Here is a 17,218-nt window from a genome sequence, read left to right on the forward strand (position 1 = left end):
ATAAATTTCTAATAGCTGTGACATCAAGTTTTGCAGGAAACTAGATTCCCTTAAACTCAAGGCCCACAGTAGGAATAAAAATGGATCGTCTGTTCAAAGTTTGACAAATACGGTCTTTCTTTAAAATACTTAAATTCCATGATTTTATCCTGTTATCAGCTGGGAGCTACTTCACCTTCATAAAGCTTTATAATATCAAGAGTATAAAGTTCTCACTGCATAAGTGAATACACAGACATGAGTGGGAGTGCCAGGTTTCCAGGGTCAATTCTAAAGAACGCTCCCTAAAACACATAAGAGTTCTTCGCATAAGAGGAAAAAGACAGTGCTGTTTTTATGCCAGCAGGACACAAACAGAGTGTGGGAGCTTGAAAAGCAGCAGTCTCAAATCCACCTTGAACCTCTAAGCAGCAAGTTCAAAAACTGCAGCTTAAAATGCAGCATAAAATGAGTATCAGAAAAAGATACTCCCTTTTGTTGATAGACACATGAGCTTATCTAGGGAGCCATGAGCAGCTTCCATTGTTAGGGCCTCTCAGAGAGCTGATGACTTCATGATTCAGCTTCACTAGCAAGTCACCTCCAGCTGACTCATTCAGAACCCATTTCTTGGTCTCATTTTTTGCTTTTAATCCAGGTCAGCACAGGCCAAGTCTCCGATCTGTTTTCATTTCAGTCTATATATTTCTCAGTACAGATGATCTCTGAGCAATTCAAGGTGTCTTCTCTTGGTTATGGTAAATCTGGGAAGAGATGTTTCCATTATTGCTGGTTTAACCCTCAGTACTGTAGGAGCACTTCTGAAGCCCCCAGACACCACTAAACCATAATGGAAGAGCTAACCATGAATCTCTCTCTTGTGGCAGAGAATCACTGAGAGCCGCTGTGTCGAAGGTCTCCTTCAGACCATGCTTTTGACTGACACTCAGGAAGACTCCCTTCATTATGTGACATCCTGCCTTGCTGAGCTGGCAAAGCAAGGTATGGCAGCAGCCCTCCATCAGTGGCTGAATCAGAGAAGTGCACACATGTCCTTTATTAATTCTAATGGGAGATGGACACACAGCCCAAGTCTTTCCCTTTAAATTCATTGTTTAGTTGTAAGTTTCAAGAACAAAATCCAATTCGCTGGCAGGATACATGGGCTCCATTGTCTGCACTTTTGTTCAACTCCTTAAAACTCTTTACTCTAAATTTTTTTGTGCTGAACTTTACTGCTGTACATGGCCAGTCTACTTCTATTTCTAACATTTCCCAATTTCTCAGGCTGAAATAATTTTATCATTGCAGAAACTGATACAAAAAAAAAAGATGAAAAACAGATCAGGTCTTTCTCTTGAATTTTTTTTGCACGTGGATTTTATCAGAGATAGCAAACTGGCACTCATGAAAGGTACAGCACTCTTTTTAGCAGAAAGGATGAGTGTAAATTTTCCCAACATACCCCAGCATTGGATATTGTCTGTCAAACAAGTCATGTCTTGCATCTGGTGTAATGGCCATGCAGCTGGCACTATCACATTTAACTCTGCAAGCAGAGCACAGTACCTGCTGGACAGACTGAGCCAATAGGCCAAAAGTGGATCTTGCACATAAAGCGATTCATTTTTGCAGAAAAAAAATCCAAAAAAATATGAACCAAATCCATGGCCTTACCTTACTGAGAGCATAACCTCAGAACATGACCCTTTTTTACAACCTGAACATACTTATTAACCAAGTTCAGCACTTAATTTCCTTCTCGAGTTGCATGAAGGATTCACTATTTCAGCAGTTTCTGGCAGACCTCGTACATTCATTTTTTTGACACTGGAGTTCCTATTTAGAGACTATTCTCTTACCTTTCTGCCTTCCAGAAGGAGCCATGTTACACATGGTCCAGTGGATGGATGAATCTCTGACAAAGTGCTTGGTGAGACTGGCTGGCCAGCTGGAACATCCAGAGCCATCCTTTCATGCTGCCTCCATCATCCTGCACATGAGCAGTCATGGTAACTCACACAGGATTAACTGTGCTTTGAAAGAGACTGATGGCTGTCTGGAGTGAAATTAGCCTTTTCCCAAAGGACTGTAAGGCACTGAACAACCTTAAATATTCCTCTATGACCCCCCATTTGGTCTCTACAGATTTTTTAGAGTACAAGTGACTATAGTCACCCTTGAAGTAAAACAGTCCTTGAGTGCATGAGAAAGTCCAAGGATGAAAGTGGACCGTACATAAAGGTCCGATTTACATGTTTGTTGCCTTCTTCAAGAACTGCCATTCTGCAGGGCTGGTCCATAGCCTCAGTTCTGAGGTCCTTGCAGAGAACTTCAGTAGGAAGGTTGGAGACCATTAAGATACTCCTCACCATGGGAGAGACGAGAAATTGTCTCAAAAAGGGTCACTTCAGACAAGGTTACATCTTTCTGTTTGACCTTCTTTCTCAGTATGTAAAATGTGATGACATCCCCCACAGGCACCAGAGGTTGTGTTCCAAAATTTTAGATTAACTCTGCTCCCTGAGCAGCAAGAGAAAAACTCTTACTGAACCAAAACCTGCTGATATCATTCTAGAATAAATTAGCTGGAGCAGAGAAGTAAAGTAGCTTTTAAGAATGTAGCCAATTTTTTTAAAGTTTCAATGAGAGAGAATAAAAGAGCACTATTTTTACCTGTAGAAAACTAACACCTTTATGCATAACATACTTGTCCCATGCAGCTGAGAGCCTTTAACACTTGCAAGAAAAGGGTGTTCACATGGTACTTGCCATATTCTCTAGAAAGGTATGGTTAGACATTAGACATAAGGAAAACTGAAACATGTAGTGAGTCCCCAGTAAGGGAAAATGCAAATCTGTTTAATTTCTACCATTGAGGATTTGCAACAGAGCAGACTCTCAGGTAGTGAACAGAATCCAACATCATAATCTAGTCATGGACAGCTTCACCTACCAGGCCAACCAGTCTGTGAACCAGCCCACCCCTTACACAGGAATCAGATTCCCAGCACAGCAGCCTACTCAACTTTTTATTTACCTTAAGTATTATCAGAAGCTGTAGTGCAGGGAAGTCCCTTGCCAATCTTTGTAGTAGTATTGGTTTTAGCTGAAGGTGGATGAGTCATTATTGATCTTATAAATGTTGCAAAAATCAGTTTTCAAAGTGTTTAAAGGCTCATACTGATCTCCAGTGGTTCTCTCATTTATGCAGAAAAAGTTATGCTTTTGTGGAAGCATCACATTAGAGAGATTCAAGCCTACCTCAAGAATTTTCTTACCCACCCAGAGGTCTGTTTTCAGCAGCTGGGCATCTCCACATTCTGCAGACTACGAGCAGGTACGTCCTTTCTGCCCAGGCTGCCTGCACCCATCAGCAGCAAACAGGCACTGCTTAGTAACAGATCACAGAATCATTAGGGTTGGAGAAGACCTCTAAGATCATTGAGTCCAACCACTAAGAGTGCAGACTTCTCCAGGGACTAGCTCTGCTCACTTAAGAAAACAGAATAATCTCAAGGGTAGCTGTTACCTCACCTGTTTTAAACTAGCTCATAAAGAGTATCTCCTGATGAAGGCAGGAAGATTTTGTTTGCTTGCTTTCAAACTAAAAGCTTTCTGAATCCAGGGATATAGGACTTTGGGAACATATGCTTTTATCCTATATAAGAATCTTTGGGCACTGGATGAAACCTAAAAGTTTTTCAAATGTGATTTTAGTTTATTTTGGTGAAGCAAGCAAATAAGGAAATTGCATGATTAGCTGATATTAAAGCCGGGAAGTCTCACATTTTCATACTTAAAAGTCCATTCCTTAATATTTTTCCTGGGTTTGGCTAGTCTTCTTGTCTTTGGATAAAAGTTGAGTACTTATGAGAGTTATAATGTGGTAATAACTGTATATAGCACATATTTTTATGTATGTAGAGCCAGAGCCAAAAACCCTGCTATATCTAGATAGGCAGCTGCTGCATAAGGCGGAATTTGGCAATGGAGATTTTTACATCCGGATCAGGAAAATTTAGCAGCAATCTTGAATGGTTGTAGGGATGAAAACTGAATTTATATCTACTTTGTGTGGTATTTTTCTGCCTTACCTGCAATAAGAACCACCAACCAACTGTATGTAACCTGAAAAGTAAGTTTTCTATGCATCTGCACTAGAACATGGGAAAAAACAGCAGGTTGCCTAACACCTGTCATTCCTTTTCAGATCCAGACTTTTCATTAGCATTCAGAAAAAGCCAAATGGCCAGACTCCTTGAACAAGTCCGTCAACAAACAGAAGAAACTCAAGAGCTCCTTAGGGCAGCTATGTACCATGAAGACAGTTAATATTTAAGCCAAATGCCTTATGAAAACTTACCAGATCCAAGGGCCTGAACTTTCAGAGGATACAACTCTTTTCATTGGTTCCTGTAATTTTCCTTCTACTTGCAGTTTCGTCATACAGGAGAGATGTCCTGATAACAAGAATTGGAGCAGGTGAAAACACAATTCCTTGGACCCTTTGTCCTTGGACCCATAAGTGTGCTTGAGGACATGGCTACATGTCAAAAAACACCCGCTATGCTTCGTTAACCTTCCATGGTTTTTGGTTTCCTCACCCTCCCTTCAGAAAAATCAGCACTGTATTAATGAGGTTTTATTCATGCAACAGGCTAATTCCAGTGATGAGGCATCTCTCAAGTATGCAGGTGACTCTGCATTCATCTTTATTCTGTTTCTGTTCCATGTCCTGTATTTCAGAGCAGACTCCAAGGACTTTAGAAAGTAACTGAATCAGCCCACACTATAAAGGTAGAAAGCCATGAACAGGTTACTATAGAATGTTACTGCTGAGGGACAGTTCAGAAAGTGCAAGAAATTTGTAAGAAACAAGGATGGGTGAAGCCTTACAGTTGATCTTTGTCCACACTATAGGCATTACTCTCCAACAGAAGAGCAAAGGCACGTTAAGGCAAGGAAGTGTTGCACAGAGCAAGAACAGAACACAGCAGGAGCCATGAATGATTTGGGTGAGATGTGTTTAAGTACAGAACTGTGTTCTGCAAATGTTAAATTATTTCCAAAGCTACTTGCAACAAGGAAAGAGTGAAAATATTTGGCAAAATTAGGAATTTTTGTTGTATTTTGATATTGATGCTTCATTTTAAATGGAGTTAAAAAACAATAAAAAGGTAGTCATGTGTTTGAGTTCAACTAATTTTCTTACATATATACTTCCCATGGGCAGGCAGATGTTCAGCCATCTCCAGGAAAGCTGGGTTCCATCATGTGTAATGGTTACTTGGGAAGACACACACTGTATCTTCAAACACCCCCCCCGCCCCTTTCCTCTTCCTTCCCCCAGTTTTATATGCCCAGCATGACAATGTAAGGTATGGAATGTTGCTGTGGTCAACCTGCCCCCAGCTGTCCCCTCACAATTTCTTTTGCAACCCCAGGCAGGTGGAGTGGTGTGAAAAGCAGACTCTGTGCAAGCACTGCTGAGTGGTAACTAAAACATCCCTGTGTTACCAACCTTGTGTTCAGCACAAAACCAAACACAGCCCCCTCTGAGCTACTGTGAAGAAAATTAACTCTACCCAGGCAAAAGCAGCACACTGGCTCTGGAGGTACTTCTGACCATCTCATAACTCTTATGTGCATGTAGAGCTTTAGAGCTGATACTAGTTAAAAACATGGAATAAAAGTGAGATTAGAAAAATAGTTTAAAAAGTTATTCTGTCAATTAAGAGCTCAATGTTCCATTTTATTGTGGCTCAAATCTCTAAGCTTAATTTTGGCGCTTGTGGGAGGCATTTTTGATAATGATTTCTTTTAATATCTTCAAGTTCTTTCTAATGGTACTATTTGGGAAAAAACACAAGAACTATCCCCCCCCCCAAAAAAAAACCAACAACAACAACAAAAAAAAACACCAAAACCAAACCAAAAACAACAAAACACACAAAAAAACCCCAAAACATGTAAAAATAACCAAAACCAAACTCAATGCAGTAAAAAGGCTTATTAAAGTGCAGGGTAGACAAAATTTGGATAAAGCAATATATATTTTCAATATTCATGCATGACAGGAATCTTGTTCTGAAATCTCATATAACAAACGATGTGCTCAGCTTTGGGCAGGTGGAGTTTCTAAAACAGAGGACTGGGTGAATGACACACCTGGGAACAAAAAAAAAAAATCTCAAACTGCAAACCACCTCCATGGGTGATTTTAGATCAATTTCCAAAAAGAAACAGTGCAATATTAAGTAATGATATTAGAATGTGTCTTGTATCTGTATTCTTAGGTATTTAATCTCAAACATTATTTCAAGGTCTTAGCAAGAAAGCCAATAACAAAGCATTCTTCATCAGGAATGAGGAGATAAAAGACATGAAGCAAGCAGAGCTAATGGTGAGCAGTGCAGCAGCTGCGATGTATTGAAATAACTCGGAGAGTATCATCCCTGTGAGCATCCATGCTGTGCTGTGGAGACAGGAGCATGGAGCTGAGACTTCCCAAAGCACACAGCTCTCTGCTGGGGAAGGCTTCCCAGCCCTCACAACAGCTGTCTGCACCTGCTACTTCTACATCATGGAGTAGTTCCACCTTGCTCCTCATAGTACAAACAACACAACCAGTTGCAATAGGCAGAGGAGCTGGCCTTCCTCCCATAACATATTTTATTGTCAACAACAACAACAGAAGAGAAACTATTTTCCTTGCATTAAAAAAGGCTTAACCAAAATATTTTAAAATTCAATATTAAATCCTTTTTAAAAAATTCATGCACCTACTTCTACTCTCAATTCCCTTGGTTTTATTTTGTATGTCAGGCTGCTGAAACAGGAAATTCTTGATCTCATTTGTAGCAAACGTGGATTGACTGTAATGATAATCTGTTTTAAATACAGCCCTGTTAAAAAAAAAAAAATAAACAAAGAAAAATAAAAAGTGAGAAATAAAGCCAACCCATTTTTCCACAAATACTGAAGCTAAGTGTGCTGAAGTCTCCCAAAAAACAAACGAGCATAATTTATAACCAATCCTAAATAGCTCAAGATCAACACAATTTAAACCTGATCCTAAATGAATCCTAAGGCTTAAAACTGAAGTTATATGTAACTGTCTCTTTGCTCTCTTTCTTATTGCGTCTCTGATTTTTTAGTAAAGAAATTAGAGGAAACCTGAAGCAAAGTTTTAAGCAGACCATGAGTAGCAAGAATAATTTTCCAAAAGAGATTGACTCTTGCTTCAATTATGCAAGAAAATGAAAATATAAGTAGAAATAAATATTTCAAACAAGTTTTATTTGGTACTTACATGCTATATATAGCTTTAAAGAAAAACTACATATTTTGGACACTTCAAAATATTGTGGCTATGTACATGGAAAACTAAAGAAAGCGAGAAAGGAACCCAATTCATTTTACTGTGTCACAAGTTACTATTGAAAGCACTCTGACTGGATGGCTGTTTTTTCCTTTCCATAAATATTCCAGCAGATGAAGTCTCTTTCATTTTATTTCCATTGCTTTTATCCCATCTCCTCTATAAGATGAACACTTGGCAGCAGCAGAAATTTCTTCAAAAATTCTTCGGCTCTTATCTCAGAGGATTTCTTCTGCTAGCACAGACTTTCTGCACAGCTTCCTAGAGGCCTTGCTCAGTGCACACTAAAGGCAAGTGCAGGAATCTTAATGGTACATTCTCTGTTAGCAGGAGCTGAGAGCCCATGAACCTCCATTTCCCCTACCCAAGGATCTTCTCAGTGATTCAGACAGCAATGCCTCAAGCCTTCAGCGATGCTTCAAACTCAAACACCCAGAGCGAGCTCTGCCTCCAACAGCATTGTTTAGCAAAGCACAAAAACGTGCAAGATTTTACAGTTCTGCACAACAGCAACCAAAAGTGTGGGATGGAACAATGAATGACAGTAGAAATCAGCATCAAACTAAAGAGAAAGCAACCTGCATCGCTCCTCTTATCACTCAAACTGCACTGCTTTATAAAAACCACACACTACATAAAAAAGCAAAATGACCATTTTCCATTTGCTCTGAAACGAGCAAACCCCCAAAATCCCCAAACCTGCATCATCATCCAAAACTCAAATATCCCAGGTTTCACACAGTCTTCAATAGTCTGATAAGGCAAAGGAAAAGTCTTCCATCATTGGGAACAGCAGCAATTTACAGGACTCAGAACAAGGTATTTCACTTTATGTGTGTGCACATGTGCATACACGTCTTTTATAGTATTGTGAAATTGGATGTAACTAAAAAAAAAAATCAAGTTTGCAGTATCTTTTTTACCACATTTGTCTAATTTATTCAATTAAATGATTTCTTTCTGTACTGAGCAAAATTCATAAATACATAATCTAGGAGAACAATAGTTTTTACTCTTGTCCATGAAAAAATAACGCTTTCAAATTTTCACATTTTAAAACCTGTCTTGTTTTGTGTTTTTAGAGAAAATGTGAGAAAATCATAGTGACGTCTCAATTTACAGAATGTCCCTGTAGGAATTACATTTACAAGAACTTGATACAGAAGCCTATAGTTTGCCCCCATAATTAGAGTTCTCTGCAATAACATTTAAACCAACAGGTTTAAATAAAACACCTCATTAACTCTACTTGTAGAGCAATGAGGCATTTATTTTTCAAGTATTAGAACCACAAAGTGTAAAAGATTCTTTGCCAATTTTACAATTATGCCTTTTAAACCAACACCCACCTTTTTTAAAAACAAAAAAGAATCAGTCCCACCACCCAAATCAGCCCGTTACTTTCAGATTCCAGTGTCTTGTGTCTTAAGAAATATTCATTTACTAACAAAAAAAGCTTGTTGGAAATAGCCATATTAAGTAACGCACGTGAAGCATGATTTTTCTAGTGATGAAAGCTATTAGAATGGTGATCCAAGTCTATTCCCCTCATTTCTTCTGCTGGTTTTACTAAAGTCCTTCCAAAAAAGGTATTCAAGAAATCTTTAAAAAACTGGAGAGAAAAATAAAACACTCCTTCATTGCATGGAAGAAACTCCACTGACTGCAGAGACGCTCATATCACCTTTGGTTCTTCAGAAGAAACAATCAGATCACTTCTAAAACAGAAGGTAAACATGACAGGTCAGAGTGGCAATTCTTTCTTCAAGGTGTTATGTGCTTAAGCAATTATTTTAATTAGAGATGATTTTCCTTACACTTTTAGGCCAGAGAAAAATAAAGCGCTATCCAATTTCATTTGCTAAATTAGTATTTGTTGAAAAGTTGTAATTCAGAAAAATCCAGTGTCCTGAAAAACCATCCCTCAATGCCTGCAGGAACTCGATGAGGAAAGCACATCCAGAATTTCAAAAAGTAGTTTTTAAAAATTAGTCTCCCCTTCTGCATGTGCATCTGTCTTGGGTTGCAATGCAAGATGTAACCAAATGTATGTATTCTATTACCATATGTTAAAACCAGGTGGGGCAGTGTTCTTTATCTCCTCCACTACCTGTCCTCCTCCAGGGGATCTCTTGAGTCTCACTGCAGGACTGATAAAATTCCATCATCCCAGGGTGAGATGCTCCACCCAAGGGGAGGAGCCAAGCATTCATTCCTACCTGGATATAGTCTGAGATTGGGAACATGACAGGCAGCCTTCTCCACTGGATTCCCAGAGGAAGACTGGAAACATCTACACCACCCCTGGACCTTCAGAGGAAAACTACACCCTCCCACAGGATCATTGCTTCAACAGGACCACGTCTGTCACTGCAGGAGGACTGCAGCCACCATTTAATCTGACTGCTACCAACACCCTGACCAACAGGGTGTCAGGTTGTATTCTGACTCTGTCAGTGGGTTTTGTACTACTGCATTTTTATTTTAATTCTCCTATCAAGTTGTAGTTTTTGTTGTTTTATTTTTTCACTATTTATACATACTAGTAAAGAACTGTTATTCCTACTCCTATATCTTTGCCTGAGAGCCCTTTAATTTCAAGTTTATAATAATTCGGAGGAAGGGGGTTTACATTTTCCATTTCAAGGGAGGCTTCCGCCTTCCTTAGCAGACACCTGTCTTTTCAAACCAAGACAGCATGTCAAGCACTGCACTTGCAAAATTGGAACCCAGTTGCTGATCATAAGGTCAGAAAACCAGCTATCACTTCTGTTTGAAAGCACAGGGCAAACCTTTCCAAGCAACTTCAAATGGCAGAAAGTGAAGTATATGTGAAAGGCCCTCATCCAGGAAACTGTAAGGCCTCACCACTGTTGCACTGCATCTGTATGTGCTTGGCAGGCATAGCTTTACAAAGTTATGTGCTCTTGTCCCCAAGTAATTTAAATTTGTTAAAAATGTAAACAGAGTTTAAATATATATTAAAAAAAAAGGAGCATAAAAATGCTTAAATGAATCAACTTCTATTAACTGAGAGCTTTGGGACCTCTGTCAATTACAACAAATTACAAGTGTTAGTGAACCACAGCAAACCTACCTGCTGTTTGATGTGTTTGAACACTATCTACCTGAGGCAAAAGAGTCCCCTTATCTTCAAAGGCTAGAATTGGATTCAAAGGAATTTCGGGACTATTGCTTCCATCATTGTTCATAGCATCCAGCCGGGATGGTTTAGAACCAAGAGGCAGGTTCATGATCTCTTCAAAGTTATCATTCTGCATAGACATTCCGTTTTCATTTGCATTTTTCTCTGGATTGAGATTGCTGAAAGAGAAGCACAGACATTTTTTTTTACATACTTTATCTAGAACAGAAATTTAGTCATCCTCAAAGCAAAAGCACAAGTGGAAGAGAGGTCTGCATCAATTCCAAACATTCTTTTAGCCAGTGAAAACAAAACTATGCTTCTACCACAGTATTAAAAACTGGTTTTGCAGCCAAGTACGTGATGTTCCTTCCCTCAGACCCATGGGATACTAGTTACTTTTGGCTACATGATCGCCAGAACTGCAGGGTACTGTGGGTGTGGACGCTGCAGCCTGAGAAGCAACTGCAATGGGAATCAGTAATGAAACCTGTGCAGAAACACCCACATAATGCAATTTACAGCCCCTAACAGCTTTTTCAGATCTCATAACCTTCACTGTACCCTTCCTCTTATTGCAAATCAACGTAATTGCCCTTGGATAAGATCATTGTTATTTTTATTATTTCTTGGATCACCTCCTGCTAACAGTTTTGGAGCAGCTGCTTCTATATCCCACTGATCCAGAGGAAAAACTCCCTTGTCGATATAGTGCTCCTTTCATCCCTTCTCCCATACAAGATCTTAGGAGTCATTTCCAAGGTTCTACCCAGCTCCATACTTCTCCTGTGGATCATGTCCAAGCCAAAAGAGCCCTCTCCCAGAGCCCCTTACATCAATCTGCACTTTAATTTTCCATCTCCCATGTGAGAAAGAACCTTTATGAGCAAGTCCTTGTACATCTCCCCCAGTTAAGAGCAGCACAGGCACACTCTGCATTTACACATACTCTCCCCAGACGATACTTGCTCATGTCTCAGCCTTCATCCTCCCCTCCCAACCCCTTTATTAGGTGCTGCATTGTCAAATCCTTCTGACTCTGCAGATGGCATGTCCTATCCTGCCAGAGAGGAGAAACTAAGGTGCCACTTCAGTGAACAGGATAACCATAATGGGACCATAAGCTTCTCAAGCAAGAGCAAGTACTCAACGAATAACTCAAAAATCTTGTGATCTTCCACAGGTGCTTCCTAAAGCCCTCAACAGTTAGATCCTGACAATCCTGGGTACCTATTCCCTATTTGGACCACATCACAACTGTTCAGGTTGTTTGGAAATGTTTCAGCCACAAAGGCACAGATGCAATTTTCCTAGATTGGAAGTTGGCTATCCTCAGGCTATTTCTCAGCAGGTTTGGTTTCACAGGCTAATTTTCTGACAGCACATTTACTAGTCTTAAAAAGGAACCTGCTTGTAATTGGCATACAGTATATTTTAATTTGCTGGCTTCTTTATGTGTACAGCTTTGCATAAACAGTTAAAGAATTATTTTACAGTATTCTCCAAGAGAGAAAAAAAAATTCATTGCTCTTTTCAAAGTGGCAGTGCTTTATCCAAAGCCCAGATATCCTGTGAGAATCACACGCTGGTGTTCATACCAAGCCTTCCCAAACCATTGCCAGTTCTTTTGTCAGAAAGACGCTACCTTTTTTTTTTTTTTTGTCATTTGTGGATATGCTGGGAAAATTTCAAAGTGAAAAATATGTTTCACTGCACTGAGTTTGAAAGCAGGCATAGAAACCCTGCTGGCTGCCTGGGAGAGCTCCTAAGTCATATCACCCTTTTGTGCCAGAGAGCCACATCTGTAAGATGAGGAGCAGAATCTGTGAAATGCTTTATTAAAACCTGCTCTGCCATGTACAGCCATTAGGTTAATTTTCACTATAAGGTATTCTGTTACTTATTTTATCCCCATCTACTGCCAATAACCATACCAGAGCTAGGATAACATGCGAAATTTGATGAATGGGGTAAGAAAGAGGTGGGAAGAGAGTAACTGCCCATTCATATAAATTAAACAGCACATGTAATTCAACAAGTATTAGAGCAATATAAGAACAAGCCTCTTGCTTCTGCAAACAGAATTTTTTTACCCAATTTATCAGCTGACTTAGTGAATGAAGAATTCTTCATATTTCTAATTTACGTGTCATTGCACTACCAGTAAGACACGTGAAGTTAAAGTAAGATTTGTTCAGACTTTAACAATGTCTTTTGAGACAGTGTAGTCTACAATCACAAAGGGGGTACAGAAAAGGAAATCAGGACTATAAATATACTAAATTTTGTGGGGTAAAATCTTCTAGATTCTATGCTGCTTGATCTACCTAATTACTAGAGGAGCAAATTTAGACAAAACTAAGGGAAAAATAGAACAGTGGAATTAATTTCCACTGGACATCTTAGAGGCCACGAACTCAAAAGGAGATTAGATAAATTCCTTGGAGATTGGTATGCCCTTCAGCATCTGCTAATTAGCAGCTTAGGGACTACTTGGTTGCATTTGGACCACAATGCTTAGCAACCCTTCACTGGCTAGAGGATCTCCTGGTAATTATCTTTTTTTTTTTTTCCTTTACATTGTGCTACAGGCTATTAAAACAAAGAACACAAAAAATAAAAAAGGGGTTTTGACCAGCTACAGCTGTTCTCACTGTGTGTTACATTTTAATGTTGTCTAAGTGTCTAATACAACACCAGAGATATCCTTTTCAGGCATACAATATTGCAGAAAGAACTGGGTAATTTTGACATTCTAACATATTCCATAAGCGTGTATGTAGCAAGACACTTGTGTAACAGAGGAAAAAATGCTGCCCGGGTTGTTCAGAGTGCATTTCCAAACATAACAGTCTTGCAAACATCTGAAGGACATCTCCATGACAGCTGAAAAGTATCTCTGCAGCTTCACATTTTGACCTGGACACATCAATATTAACAAGATAGACTGGAGGATGTTGAGAAAAGAGAAGCCAGTTTAATTAAAGGAACTGGAACATCCAAAAAATTAAAAAAAATACTGAAAATTAGATATATTATAGATCTTTTTAGTCAAAACTCTATGTAGACGGTCTAAAATTAGAATTTGAAGAGGCTAAAAAATAAAGGCCAGAATTCAGTATATCTGTTTCCGATCATTCATCAAAAATCAACACTGAATAGGAAAAAATAAAATACAGAATTGCAAGCCTTTAAAAATGCCAAAATATTAATCACAGCTACTATTTCTGATCTAAAGGACAATGTCAATCACCTCATTTATTGAGAGGATTTTTGTTGGGGAGACACAGACAGACATAAACAGCAAAATATATCCCAGATTTCTGAATTTAAATAAATGGTGCATATTTTTAATCCACTGAGACAGCAACTCTGAAACCAGCCAGCACTGAGGAGCTTTCTTTTCCAGGACAAGATATGAAGGCAATCACCCAGACCAACTATAAATTTCTAAAAACTGGTTATTTAACCTACCCAGACCCAGCTCCACGCACGCAGGATGGAGACGTGTGAGGTGATCTGCGCTCACTGAGGTGTTTCACACTTCATTGCAAGTGTTTGTAGCAAACAGCACAGGAAAGAGGAATTACGGAGTGAGCACCATAAGGAAAGTGCTGTTAACATAAACCACTGTACTGAAATTACTTTTTCGAAGAAGTAGCAGGCATGATCTATCTTGGGCAAAGAATTAGTGAATGAAGCACAAGCAAAAATCTGTAAGTGGGCTATGGATTAGACAGCTGTATGGTTCTGCATCGCTCCATCCTCTCACCCACACAAACACATGACACGAGCTCCCCAGGTAACACCTTTTTAACTCCTGCTCAGAAATCTCAGCACTCTTGCCCTTAAAACATGATGAAGTCTTTTCCAGAGAAAAGCTAAATCTTGCTGAGGGCTAGAGTGAGGTGCTCACTCAGGAGACAAGCTGCTCCCACTGCCCCTGTGTGTGCTACCATGTCAGGTGTATCTGGACACCAGACAACCACAGCACACAAGATGCAGTAGAGCAGGGGTGTTGGCACCTGTGGCTTTTACCATGTGACAAAACCTATGGGTTTCAGTCAAGTGCTTCAGGCTTCACCTTCCCAGTCACTGTGGATGTACCTCTGAAGCAAACACATTCCAACCTGGCATGCCAGTTTTACCTTCCACAACCTTACATGCTCTTCCTACTTTTGTCAGTGCTCTTCAATCTCACTTATTCATTCTTCACTGTGGGCATTCTGAGGTTCCTTCCATGCAGATTATAATGGTAGCAGACAACACTCATTAGTGTGGCACATTTTATATTTCAAACATCAAGGTGCTTGAAAGGCTGGGAGTGATTAACATCTTAATAGCTGCCCAAGACAATTATGAGGCAGCTTCATGCAGCTCATCCAATGCACCTCAGTGTCACTGACAGAACTTCTCTCAGCAGAAGCATCCTTGTCAGCATGACAGCAGGCTAAGATCCCCCAGGCATATGGAGGGATTGAGAAAGGGCAAATTCCTCCTTCAATTAGTGCCAATCACACCCTGAAGCATGCTGTCCATTACAGACTGCACAATGGTTTCCCACATTCAAGTTTTTCCATGCATATTCTGGCACTACCTGCATAAAACATGAAAGGACTGCAAGATTATTTGGCTTTCTGCATCACTAACATTAAAATAACTGACAGCTCATGCTTATGTAACGGATGTCACTCAGTTCAATACTGAGGTTTCAAGCTTTTTAACAATTTCTCAAAGTCTGAGTGACTTGCTTCATGGCTACAGAGAGCTCCCAATGTATAATATCTGCCTCCCCAAATACTCCTTATGAGGAACAAAGGTGTTTTTTAATGCATAACCAAAGTCACTAGTCCCATATCTCACACCAAGGATGTATCTATAACACCACTGCTAGTATTTCAAGCAGTTTAGAAATCAAAACATCTAGGCTGAATGCACAGTATTCATTATTTGAATTAAGAAAATAAGCAATGCAAGCCCAGGGTGGGTTTTATGAAGCTTAATCAGGGAAAGGAACAGAAAAAAATTCCCTTTCCACTAAGTTTCCATAAAGGTAATAATTGCTGCCAGACACATTGTTCCAAACACCGCAAAGAACGTGCTCTATTTTTTTTTACATTTTTCCCTGTCAGTTAGCAAAAATCAGTTACTGCTACTTGAAATGCAATAAAGTTCTTCTCTGAACACAGGAAATGATAAAAACCAGGGAACAAGGCAGATGGAACAGCTGCCTCTTACTCAGTTAATGAACTCACGGACATGAATATAATTTATTACTCTAGCAGCCCCCATCCTCCAAACACAGCTCCCTGCCACCTGTGGATGTTTTACCTGTCCAGGTTCCCAGGGGGCTGCTGCGGCAGCACCACGCGGCTGCAGGCGGCCGGAGTCCCGTTGTGCGGAGGTGGCAGCGCTGCGTGCTGGAGCTGAGGCCCTGCTGCAGGCTCCGACGGAGACACAGGACTGGCTGCAACTGGGCAGAGAAAACAGGCTTTCAGAAAACCAAGCAGCAGCATCTACCCTGTAGATTAGGGTGAAATATTTTCTACAAAAGGCGGCATAGCCAAGGAGAGTTACAGTTCTAAAAACGATACGGTTCCCACACCCCTCCCCGCCCTCTCTACCCAACCCCATCTCCTTTGTCAACTTTTTGGGCACACAAACCCTGTTTCAGGTCCAAAGTAAACGTCACAGATTTCAAAGCCATAGCTTTGTGAACAAGAATAAACACTTTACACTCACATGTACAATTCCAACATACAAGCCAGTGGGCAAAAGAGGCTGGATCTGATAGAATGTTATGCTGGCACTTTTCAAGTAGCAACAGAGAATGGAATAGAGAAGAACTTGGACATTGCTAATTCCATGTACTGGTATTTCTTGATTCCAGTGACTCAAAAGGAAATCAAGAAAAAAAAAATCTCCATTGGGAAGGACACTTCTTTCAATAAGTACCAAATTACTACTATAAAACATTGCAGAGGGCAACATAAAAAGAGATTATCCTTCTCCCTCATGCTGAGACCTCGTGACACATGTTTCTGGATGCCTTGTGGTTTTCTTTAAAAGTGCAACTACAGCCTTCTGTGTTGTATCTAGAGTCGCTCTATTCATATACAGGTCAGTAAAATGAGGCAGCTGCACCCCACCCTGCTAACATCTGCTACAGTAATTGCAAGGACAATTCAGTATTCATAGTCTTGGACACAACTATCTACATTACCCAAAACTTCATCTGGTAAGCCCCCCCTTCAGCTGCTCTATTTCACTGTACTCCAAATGTTTGGGCTAAAAATTTTTATACTGAATGTCTTAGTCTGATCTTTGGCAAAGTTTTTATATGGAAGATACTAGAAATAGAGGTTTCTGTGCTTCTACAAATGGAATAACAGGAAAATACATTTTCTTTAATGTTCAGAAGGAAAAAACATAAGAAAAAGTTGTTTGTAAATGCAGAACAACCTCATATTTTGAAGCAGAGGCCAAATAAATGAAAAAAAAGGTGATGGATTTTTTTTCATTGTGTGATTTGGCCATTCCAATATTCCCATAAATGTTTCCTCAGGTTTTGGCAAACAGTAAGACTTAAGAAAAAAATTTAAAACCAAATTGTTTGTGGAGAGTCAGAGGTCTGTTAAAGTGCAATATGGAAATTTATGTGGCTGGAATATGCCCAGTAATCCATCCCTTTAACTCAATGGCACATATAG

At 39.7% G+C, this 17,218-nt stretch overlaps 2 protein-coding genes across 11 annotated transcripts in view; one reads left to right on the forward strand and one right to left on the reverse strand.

Moving 5' to 3' along the window:
- LOC107201553 (vacuolar protein 8-like) overlaps positions 1 to 5,686 on the forward strand; it is a 29,247-nt gene extending 23,561 nt beyond the window's left edge. For all 4 annotated transcript variants that reach the window (XM_015620953.3, XM_015620952.3, XM_015620951.3 and 1 more), the window contains 4 exons: positions 867 to 981; positions 1,857 to 1,991; positions 3,194 to 3,319; positions 4,193 to 5,686. In XM_015620953.3, the coding sequence (XP_015476439.1) occupies positions 867 to 981; positions 1,857 to 1,991; positions 3,194 to 3,319; positions 4,193 to 4,314 (498 nt within the window). In that variant the 3' untranslated portion in view covers positions 4,315 to 5,686. The remainder of the gene's footprint in view (positions 1 to 866; positions 982 to 1,856; positions 1,992 to 3,193; positions 3,320 to 4,192) is intronic.
- Positions 5,687 to 7,260: 1,574 nt separating this feature from the next.
- MAP7 (microtubule associated protein 7) overlaps positions 7,261 to 17,218 on the reverse strand; it is a 97,016-nt gene continuing 87,058 nt past the window's right edge. For all 7 annotated transcript variants that reach the window (XM_033512706.1, XM_033512705.1, XM_033512704.1 and 4 more), the window contains 3 exons: positions 15,840 to 15,981; positions 10,461 to 10,687; positions 7,261 to 9,081 (listed from right to left, as the gene is read on the reverse strand). In XM_033512706.1, coding sequence (XP_033368597.1) covers positions 9,071 to 9,081; positions 10,461 to 10,687; positions 15,840 to 15,981 — 380 coding nt within the window. In that variant the 3' untranslated portion in view covers positions 7,261 to 9,070. The remainder of the gene's footprint in view (positions 9,082 to 10,460; positions 10,688 to 15,839; positions 15,982 to 17,218) is intronic.

The sequence above is a fragment of the Parus major genome, chromosome 3, assembly GCF_001522545.3.
Source record: "Parus major isolate Abel chromosome 3, Parus_major1.1, whole genome shotgun sequence".
Classification (NCBI taxonomy): Eukaryota; Metazoa; Chordata; class Aves; order Passeriformes; family Paridae; genus Parus; species Parus major.